Genomic DNA, 11,182 nt, shown 5'->3' with positions numbered 1-11,182 from the left:
ACCGCCTCAGCTGGGGCCAATCAGTCCTGTGCGCTGGCCGGGCTTCTGCTCTGCTTAGCAAGCCTCTAGGCCACGCCTACCTAGCGCAACAAGTCTCTTCCCTGTTTTCCCCCTCACACCCCCCCACCCCCACGTTGCCCGAACAGATCGTCCTTCCCACCTCTGCCCCGCCCACTCCAGCTCACTCTGCCCAAACCCCGCCCACCTCAGGTGGGGCTGTCCCGCCCTCTGGCCGTTCAGCCCCGCCCACCCCGCCCGCCTCAGGTGGGGCTGCCCGTCCCTTTGCTAGTCCCAGGCGCGGCAGGCTACGTTTACCTCACAGCTTCTCCCAGACCGAAGCGCCGCAAAGTTTTGACATTTTTGGCAGCGGAGACGCGCACAGGCTCTCTCCGGCTGACAGCTGTGGCGGCGGCCGACTCCCGAGGGCCGCTCAGTCGCAAGTCCTAGGCGCTCCCGCCGCCCGGAGGGACGGCCACGAGGCCCCGCCGCGTAGTCCCGCGCTCGCCCTCTCGGAGGCTGCAGCCATGTCTCGGGGGCCGGAGGAGGTGAACCGGCTCACGGAGAACACGTACCGGGTAAGTGCGGGACTTCGCGGAGTTCGAGACCGGAGAAAGGAGGTCCGGAAACCTGTGGTTCCAGGCTGAGGGCGGAGGCTGGGAGGCCCAGAGACCTGGGGACTCCAGGATTCGAGGCCAGGAACGTGAGCCCCGCCAAGCAGCTGACCATTGTCGCCAGCGGGGTAGGCGATTCGAGACTCTTTTTCACTTTTGAGATAACGTGGGGACTTTACAGGATAAGGGTCTCCCCTTTCCCCTTGGGCTCTCGGAGACTCCCAGGGACCCTACATTCCCCGTGTTGGGGGAAGGGGATTGGAGACGTGGACGGCAATCTGCGAGGTCCAGGAGAGGTTCTTGTCCTCCTTCAACTTCTCTTTGTAATCAGTGACTGTGCTGGTCTGACCGCTGGGGCTAAATCCTCCCCAGATCAGAGAGAGAGAAAAAAAGAGACAAGCTCGAGTTTCCTCGGAGAGAAGAAAGCGCTCAAGAATGTAGGGGAGAAACTCCTCCGTAATTAGGAATCCATCGCCAGGTGAGCCTGGCTCCCTCGGCTCTGGGAATTTTCTAAGCTGCTAGGGAATCTGCTCTTGGGAAGACTTGAAACGCCTTCCCCCTCTTGGACTCTTTCGTACAGTAGCTTTTGAATTCGATTTGACTTTTCCCTTGATTACCCTTTTTTTAGTGTTTTGACAGTTTTATACATCTCTATATATAAACATGTTCGTCCGCAGTTGGACTTTTTCTACGTTGATGATTTGGGGAGGTTATTGGAGTCAGAGAGCACTGAGATTTTAATAAGGATTGACTTAAGCTGACAGAACCTGTGGTGATTGGTTGCTTAACTTGCATGTTATGTGAGAGAATTTTTCCAGAAACAGACATGGGATTAATGGCCAGTTTAGTAAGTTTAAGTACTTATAAATGAATTCCATTTGAAATGAGATATGTGTTTAATCATCTGCTATTAATAGAATACAAAACAACTTTTGTTTTAATTCCACTTAGGTCTATTGAACCCCTGAGATTTAAAGTTCTCTAAATTTATTTGTAGTCATGATTAAAACCCACTCTTTGGTCATTTCTCTAGATTCCTTCCCTCCACCCCCACCCCCCCAATTGAGTTTCTAGATTTGCAAGGTCTGAGTTCCTGAAATCAGAGTTGCTGGAAAATCATTTTAAAGCAGTATGAAAATATTTTCAGAATCCACTGTGGCTCCAAAATGTATCCACCCCTCCATGTGTACTATAACACTTAGTCTAGATAGACAAAGTAGACTGTGTTATGATTTTAGAAGCTCACAACTGTGACCAAAACCTATTCCTATTTGGTGTGTTTCCTTTATTAAATGACAATTTTTAGAAATGCTAGGGATTTGAATGTAAGCCTTATATTTGGATTGGCATTGTTCGTACTTAAATGATCTGAAGAGGGCGGGACTGGATGGAGGTGTGGGGTGCTAAAGTGGGGAAACAGAATGCTGTAGTGTGGAAGAGACAAAGGTACTCAGGTGATAGTCAAGGGGAAGTCGTAACTGAGGAATGGAGGTTATTTATTGTAGCTCATGTGTGGAATCCGAGCATCTGCTTCAGTGGAAAACACAGGCGCAGTAAAGTTTCTCAAACACAACTGATTGTTTATCTTACTGGTCTGGGAAGAGAATGTCAACTTGAGACAAGCAATCAGATGCCCTAAGTAAACTGCTCTTTTTCTCACCTCTGGTTGGGGTGTGGGCAGGCAGATTACAGTACCACAAATATGAGCCACCTTGGCAGGTCTTTTTACCCACAGAAATGAAACAAGAGGAAAATTGTAGATTTTGTTGTTTTGGTTACCCGCATAGTAAGTCTTTTGGGGGATGTTTTGTTTTTCTTTATTTAGAGACAGGGTCTCACTATGTAGCCCTAATTGGCCTGGAATTTGATAGGTAGACCAGGTTGGCATCAGATTCAGAAGTCCGCCTTCCTCTGCCTCCTCCCAAGGGCTGGGGTTAAAGCACTACAGATGTTTGTTGTTTTCCCTTATTCTTTTTTTCTTTGAGACACTTGTGTATGTAACCTAGGTCAGCTTCCCCGTGAACTCACTATGTATCCCAGGCTGGCCTCAGCCTCCCCAGCGCTGGGATTGAAAGTGTACACTACCATACTAGTTCATTTTCAGTTTTGAAAAGTTATAATAGATTGAAGGTCGGAGACCAGTGTGATTTTGGTTTCCATTCCCAAGTGTTGAAACATTTCAAAAGCTTGCTAAATGTCAAATTGATTTTAACCAGCATTTTCTTGTTAACATCTTGGGGTCAGGTTTTTTTATGTGGAGTTAATGGGATTTAAGAAAATCATAGCACTAGACAGGAGGTTTCTATATCTATAAAACAAAGTGGAGGCTTCTAGCCCATAATTTGACTCTAAGGACATGCACACTTAAATTTACATTTATGGGGGAGACTGGAAACCTGAAAAGTCTTTTATTATAATCAAGGCTAAAAACAATTTAAGAGCAATATTACAAAAAATTCTACTGGCAAGGTTGGTGAATGGCATTCTTTTAAAAACAGATTTCTTTTTGTTACCCGGCAGTCTACAATATTTTACTCATAGAAACACAACCAAGTGCATTTATAAAGGCCACCCGCAAATGAGATTTCATGTCTTGCCTCTTTGAGTTTTAGTTGTGTGTGTGTGTGTGTGTTGTTTTTTAATACTCAAATGTCTTTTAAATAAAGGAGTAAATTCTTTGGGGCGATGGGAGGTTGGTAAAGCAGTATCAGATATCCTAAGGCATATATTTATTCACTAGCGTAGTTTTTTAAAAAGTGTACTTAGACAAATGGTTACCAGATATCCATGCTCACTCTCAGAAGGATGTTATGCTGTACTATTTCATAAAGAAATAGCATAATGATGATCCCAGAAAGAAAAAGTACTGTTGATAATTTGAGTTTAGTCAAAGATACCAATCTCCTTCCCAGGCTTAGTCTGTAGTGTGCCTGTAATTTGCCCTCAAAAGCTTTCTTGTGATTTTTGCTTGCTTTTCTGATAAGAGCATGCTTTAGTGGATAAGGATGAAGTAAAGTTCAAAAACCTTTGCTTAAGAGGAACCACAACCTTCCTAGCAGTTAGGATTTTAAAGTCTTAGGGGGTTAAGAAAGAATAGGTGTGGTATCACTCAAGGATACCACTACCTGTGTTATGAGTGAAGAAGGAACAGGACATTCTCAAAGGAAAGAGGGAAAGGACCACAGATACAGTCTTTATCCAGTGGCACTAACATAGAGAGATACGTTCTATTAGAGAACTAGGATGTAGTGTATACAACTTAGGGAAGCTGGAGAGGCAGGTCAGCATTTACTGCTCTTCCAGAGGACTTGAATTCTGTCCCCAGCACCCATGGAGGATGGCTTCCAGGTGCCTATATCTCCTGATGCTTCTGGTCTCTGAGGGCTCATATGCACACATAGGTACAACTTAAGAGAATGAAAAGTAAATGATAACTCTAGAACAATCAAAACCAAATATATAATAGATTTAAAAAAAAGAACAGACATTTAGCATCAACCATAATTTTAAAAGTTCTAAGATTGTAATTCTTTTCAATCTTCACAAAATACCAGGAAACAATTGAAAGTGGCGCACGTACATACGTGTGTGTGTGTGTGTGTGTGTGTGTGTGTGTGTGTACACGTGTGTACAGGTGTGTAGGTGGTGGAGAACAAGGGGCTGCATCAAGTGTCTTCCTCAATCACTTTCCACCTTATTTTTGAGATATGAACTCTCGCTGAACTCTGAAAGTTTACCATATTGGCTAGACTGGCTGGCTGGCTAGTGAGCCCCACATACACTCCGGCCTTTGACTCACCAGTCCTGGGATCTCAGGCACACACTGCCTCCTCTAACTCTTTACATGCTTGCTGGGAGTCTAAAGTTCTCATTATGCTTGTAGAAAAACACTTTGCCACTGAGTCATTCCCCACCCCCTCTGACTCAGGAGACAGGGAGGCAAATGGATCTCTGTGAGTTCAAGCACAGCCTGGTTTGTAAAGTGAGCTCAGGGCAGTCAGGGCAACACAATAAGACTGCATCTCAAGGGGGAAGATAATACAATGAAATGTTTCATATAAAGCAGTCAGGAAATGTCAGTGTTTTCAAGAAGGGCCATTCATTTAACTCTCTTTAAATTACCAATCTGTCTTCGAGCCCCACCTTAAGCTACTTTGCCTTTTCCCCCATAAAATTTACAACTGTAAGATATACTGCATGATATGTTTGCTCATTGTGTTTGTTCATCTCTCTTCCCCAACGGGAATGTGAGCTGCTCAAGGTAAATACCTTTGTTTTGTTGTATTTCAAGCACCTAGAACAGTTCCTGGTACGAAGGTGCATTTGTTGAACCACGGCACATTTAATCAATTTAAGTGTTTAATCCTGTGTTCGGATCTCTGCTCCCTCCCTTCACCACATCTACCTCCACGGGTAGACATGGATTCTTTATTACTATGTTTTAAAGATCTATTTACATTTCATATTATGTGTGTGAGTGTTTACTTGCTCGTATATCTGTGCATCACATGCATACCTAGTGTCTTAAGGCTAGAAGATGGTGTCAGAAGTTACTGGCAGTTTGAGCTCCCTTGTGGATACCTGGAGTTGAGCCCTGCTTGTCTGCAAGAGCAGTGAGTGCTCTAAACTGCTGAGATTTATTTTTAATTTCAGGTGTATTGCATGTATGACTGTGTGAGAATGTTGTGTTAGAGACAGTTGTGAGCGACCATGTGGGTACTGGGAACCAGGTCCTCTCGAAGAGCAGCTGATGCTCTTAACCTCAGCACCAACCATCTTAAAATTGAGAAACAGGCCTCGAGTCTGAGTGACCAGCTTCAGCCACTTATTCCCTTAGCCTCTGACTAGAGATTCAGTTTCTGGTGACCAAGAGATGTACACAACAAATCCACTTTGATAATTTACTGAAATTTTCTCTTTTCTGGAAATTCGTTTATCTTAGACATGTTTCTTGAACAAACCTTAAAGTAAGAAACTGAGATGCTTTTGTTCTTTTGCTGAGTAGAGCAAGCCATCAGGACATGTGCTTCCTTGTTTTTCTTCTCAGCTTGAGTTTAATGGGGGTTGTGTAAGGGAAAGCAGGTCTCCAGAGTGTATAGTGAAATCCACATGTAAAGCTTTGAAATGCCTTTATAAGGACCCTTCCCAGTTGAGTGTACTGGGCTATCCCTTTGAACACAGCATTTGGGAGGCTAAGGCAGGAGAACTGCTGTGAATTAAGAATAGCCTGGGCCAAAGAGTAAGACACTATCTCAGAAAAGTAAAAAGCAAGTGCTGTAGAGATGGCTTGGCGATTAAGGTGTGAACTGCTTTTCCAGAAGACTCAAGTTTGGATCCCAGCGCCCATGCTGAGTGATCACAACTGTCTGCAACTCCAGCTCCAAGGGACCCCATGTCCCCTCTGGCCTCTTTGGGCACCTGCACACACACACACACACACACACACACACACATACATACATACATACATACACACACACACACACACACATATACCATATAAATAAAAGTACATCTCTTTTTAAAAAATCAGCTGTTTTTAAAAAGTAAAAGCAACAACTGATCTCTGAGGTGTATTTGTGTATTTATTCTCAAGTTTTTACACTATTTGGCATGTCTATCTTTTCCTATAACTTTTTCCAGGTATCCTGAAGATAGAATGAGATTTGCAGAAGTCTAGACAACTTGCCGTTAGTTATCCAGTGGCTGAAAAGGGGGTGTCAGAACACTGTGCCAGGGAACAGCAGGAAGAGCTGCCAGGTGTCAAATACAAATGGGAATGGTCCAGCGATCTCATGTGTTGTGTGGTTAAGAAAAGATATAAAGCAAACAAGCAGTAGTTTGCTTTTTGCTATTAAAGCACTTTTTTGTTGCTAAGCAGTTTTGCACCCATGCTAACATGGCTGTGCAGCATCCTTTAGTGTGCAGCATCCTTCAGTGTGCAGCATCCTTCAGTGTGCAGCATCCTTCAGTGTGCAGCATCCTTCAGTGTGCAGCATCCTTCAGTGTGCAGCATCCTTCAGTGTGCAGCATCCTTCAGTGTGCAGCATCCTTCAGTGTACAGCGAGGGAAGCTGGGCCCACTTAGACCAAGGGCACCCTCTCTGAGTTTCAGTTAGCTTAAAGGTTTAGATTTGTGAATATTTTTCAGCACTTAACATTAACTCTGGCCTTGCACAGACCTGCAAAGGAAACCTACTGTGCACAAAATTGTAAGGACTTGGTTTGTTTGTTTCTTCAGCATTCTATGTGGATATTTATTCTATAGTTGCCAAGTAAAAACTACATCAACATTGACGTAACTTACCTGTGACACCGGGAAATACATTTATTTGTAAAACTTTTATTGAAGTACAATTTATGTAGACATATATGTGGTTGACTTGATGTGGGGGGGGGTAGCTCCCCTTCTCAGGAGAAGGGTAGGGGGAGTAGGGGAAGGAGTGGAGACATATTGGGATGTGAAGTGAATGGAAATGTGCTTCAGTGTATGTAGTGCATGACACTGAATAAACTAAACACTATGTAAGCAGCACCCAGATGAAGAAGCAGACTCTGATGAGCCGCACTGGACTGCCCTCTGCTTCCTTCTGTCACCGTACCAGTGTGGGTACCACTCTCCCACCTGTAATGGTCTTTGCTGTTTTCTCTGCCCTTTACCCAGCATGGTTATCAGATTCATCCACGGTGGTGGTAACTGTTACTCATTCTTGTTGCAGATTGGTATTTTACCATCGAGACATATCACATAAAACATGTGGGTTGTTTTCAAGCTTCTCCAGAATGAAACAAGTGATACCTTACAACACTCTGGTCTGTGACTGATAGCCACAGGCCCTCATATCTCTTGGGTGTGCACGCAGGAGTACAGGACTAAGTGTAAAGCATTTGGATCTTGAGATTTAGTAAGAAGTACTGAGCGATTCTCCACAGTGATTGTGCTAGCTGACTGCTCCCAACTTCCCTTCAAGCAGCCTATGATATCGCTGTTGGTCTTTCTTCATCTTTACTCTCCGATAGGTGTGTGTAAACGAAAAATTGACTTTCAATATGTTTGCACCAGGCCTGCTGTTGATCTGTATAGATCATCAGCCTACAGCCTCCTATGGAACTGGTAAGGGGACACATTGTCAGAGACAGAATCAGGATCTAGGGATTCCAGGTCTCAGGATGTGTCGTTATGGTTGTCACTGAACCAAAACTAACGTTATTAGACTCTACACTGTCATGGCGAACACTTTAAAAAGTTTTATTGTGGAAGAGATGTCCAAGACCTAGATAAGTTCTATTTAAATGCACTGGACTACTTGGAACAGATTTAGAGTTACAGTCAATTGGGTTTTCTTGCTAGTTGAGTTTTAGTGAGAGTTCCTTTTTCTTTCTGTGTAACTTTCCTTGGAAATGTACAGACTTTATTTAAGACAGGGTTTCTTGGGGCTGGAGAGATGGCTCAGTGGTTAAGATCACTGACTGCTCTTCCAGAGGTCCTGAGTTCAAATCCCAGCAAACACACGGTGGCTCACAACCATCTGTAATGGGATCTGATGCTATCTGAAGACAGCTACAGTGTGTTCATATACATAAAATAAACAAATCTTTAAAAAAAGAAAAAAAAGACAGGGTTTCTTACTAAACCTGGAGCTCACTGATCATGTTAAATTAGCTGACAAGTGAGCTTTAAAGACACTCTTGTCCCTGGGTCTCCACCTCCCGAACTAGGTTTATAGACATGGCTGCCACACTTCGTGTTTACATGGTGCCAGGGATCCCAGCTCAGGTTCTCATGCTTGCTGGGTAGTTACTGTACCAAATAAGCCATCTCTGTAGTCCTGGAAATGTTTTGCTTGGTGGCAGGTTGTTTGCTTGCTTGTTTTGAGACAGTCTCACTGTGTAATCCTAGACAGGCCTAGAATTCCCTGTGCAGACCAGGCCGGCCTCAGAATCGGAGATTAAAGGCATGTGCTACCACACCTGGCCAGAAATGTTCTTTTTAATTCTAGTCTTTATCCTGATTGCACTGTAATTGTATATGCTTGAGAGCAAGTCCTGAAAAGTATAATTTTCTGCATTTCCCTCAGTGTTTGTATATATTAGTCAACTTAAAGGATTTTGAAAATAATTTTTCCTCTGATGGCAGAATATTTCCAAAATTTTTATGAGACTTCTAATAAGTCATATCGAATCTCATGATGCAGAGAGAACACTAACTCTTGTAGTCAACTCTTCTCAGTACATAGTTCCATGTCAGTATTTGGTGCTTCACCATTTTGATGACTCCGCAGTATTCTAAAGCTCTTCATCACAAGTTATTGATCCAGCCCTGCTGTTAGATATAGATCATTGCCAGTAGGTTGCTATTAAGACACTGCAGTGGCTGCAGATAAAGCTTTGCCCCAATCCAAGTTGATTTCCGAAAGTTAGATTCCCAAAAGGAAGCTGTGGTCCAAGGTTCGCTGCATTTTAAAGAAAATATGCGCCAAATAATAATACTGAAATTTGCATTGTATGAGTACACCTTACACAGAACTCTTAGCTAGTTACAGAGATATTTTAAAACCACTTCCTTTTTTTTAAATTTTTTTAAATCCAGAGAGATTTCATGTATTTGTAGCAGAAAAACATACCTATCAACAATGTATAGATTATGGACATTGTCTAGAACACCTGAGATCTCATGTCTACCATTATTAGTATAATTTATAATTTGGAATTTATGAGTATTTAGCAGAGTAATCATGGCATTGTGAACATTCAGACCTGTATGCTTCTGTTCTTATTTTCATCAGGCTTAATTCCGTATTTTCTGTTTCTCTACTTTCTCTTTCTGGTTAGTCAGTAGTTGTAACAGTTAACTCTGATCTTTGTAGATAAAGGTGAGACCAGTGCAATGAGATAAAATGTTGCAGTTTTCTCTTTAGGAAAAAATGTTGCCAGTAAGTTCCCAAAACAGGGAGTAAAATAGATGAGCAAACCTTAGAGCTCTAAGCGGTTGTTTACAGCCTGGGGAGCTGCACATTTGACCCTAACAGCAGGGGGTTGAGATGCCTCCTGTTTGTTTCTTCAACTGACTTATTTATTTGGTTCTTTGGAGACTGAACATTCCCAAGCAGTAACAATCCCTGGGCTGGAGAGAAGGCTCAGAAGATAATAGCAACACTGTCCTTCCAGAGTCTTTAGTTTTGGATTCCTAGCTCCCAGGACACAGCTGCCTGTAACTCCAGTTCCTGAGGAGCCAACAAAATCTTTTGGCTCCATAGTCACTGCACTCACATGTACATCTGCGCACACACACACACACACACACACACACACACAAATACCTCTTCTGGATTATTTACTTTGTGTGTGTGTGTGTGTGTGTGTGTGTTTGTGTTTGCAAGCGCACTCAGACTCAGAAAATGTCAAGGTCAGAAGGCAACTTGTAGGAACTGTTTCTTCCACCATGTGGGACTAATTTTGGCTTGGGTTAGGGTTAGCAGGCTTAAAGGCAAAGGCCTTTACCGACTGAACTATCTCTGTAGCCCTGAAGTTGTTACTTTTATGTTTCACCAAAAATAAGCAGAAATGGATACATCGATTCCATTTCAATTAAATATATTAGAACTGTAGTAAAACTTGGTACTTGCTCCTGTTTTGCAAGTTAGCCTTTAAAGGTAAAGCCTTAAGATTTTTTTCTCTTAAGTTTCACATACAGGGATGCATTTGCTATGCCTACTAATCTGAAACTACAGTTGCAACAGAAATTAAAACACTGAAAAACACTCAAAGTACAATTCTTGAGATTGTCTTAAGAGTTTTCCTGTTGTCAGCAGTTGATTCCTTCCTAGGTTCAGCTATGTCCTGGACAGATTCAAAGCTAGTGATAACCTGTAAAAAAGTATGGGGAAGTTCATCTGATTAGAGCACACCACCCAGGGTGGTAAGTGTGTAGGTGAGGACAGATGACAGGCCAGACAACCGATGCTCTAAGTGCAGAGCGGACCCTCTGGCTTACTCAGAAAGGTACAGACATTCCTGTCCCTTTCAGATGCTTATCAGACACTGACTCCTGAGACTGTGGGTAATGGACAGTTCACTACTGAACAGAAAATATCCTCAAATGACAAAGTAGGAAAATAGGGGACTGAGACAGTGGGGACAATAAACAACTGCCTTGTTTCAAGCACCTGTTATCCGCTATGCGTCGGCCAAGCTTACCACGATCATCCATACTTTCTTCAGCTATTTTCTGCAGTCCCACAGCTGTGCCCAGGCTCTGTGGTCACCACAGAAACCACAGTGGAGAATAAAGCAGTGTGGTCTGTGTACCTAACGACAGAACAACATTGCCAGTATGTCACTCTCCCAGCCTCAGCCCTTGGCCATCTGTGGTTTCCTTGACTTGTCCTAGAGGGGCACTGCCTTTCTGTTCCCTTGTTTATCTTTTTCTTCCTTTCGATTTCTTCAGTACTATGGATAACCTGACAGCCTCATCCATTCTCAGCAGTATTTACCCCTGAGTCAGACACTTGTAGCTCACAACCACCTGTAACTCCAGATCCAGGGGATCAAACAACCTCTGATTTTTGTGGT

General features: G+C 43.2%; 1 protein-coding gene across 1 annotated transcript in view; it reads left to right on the top strand.

Annotated features, from left to right (window-relative positions):
- Nucleotides 1-354: 354 nt before the first annotated feature.
- BAIAP2L1 (BAR/IMD domain containing adaptor protein 2 like 1) overlaps nt 355-11,182 on the top strand; it is an 80,606-nt gene continuing 69,778 nt past the window's right edge. Inside the window, exon 1 of the mRNA XM_080940536.1 lies at nt 355-575. Within this exon, the coding sequence (XP_080796662.1) occupies nt 525-575 (51 nt within the window). The 5' untranslated portion in view covers nt 355-524. The remainder of the gene's footprint in view (nt 576-11,182) is intronic.

This window comes from Micromys minutus, assembly GCF_963924665.1.
Source record: "Micromys minutus genome assembly, chromosome: 29".
Classification (NCBI taxonomy): domain Eukaryota; kingdom Metazoa; phylum Chordata; class Mammalia; order Rodentia; family Muridae; genus Micromys; species Micromys minutus.
This window is presented reverse-complemented; position numbering and strand designations above follow the sequence as displayed.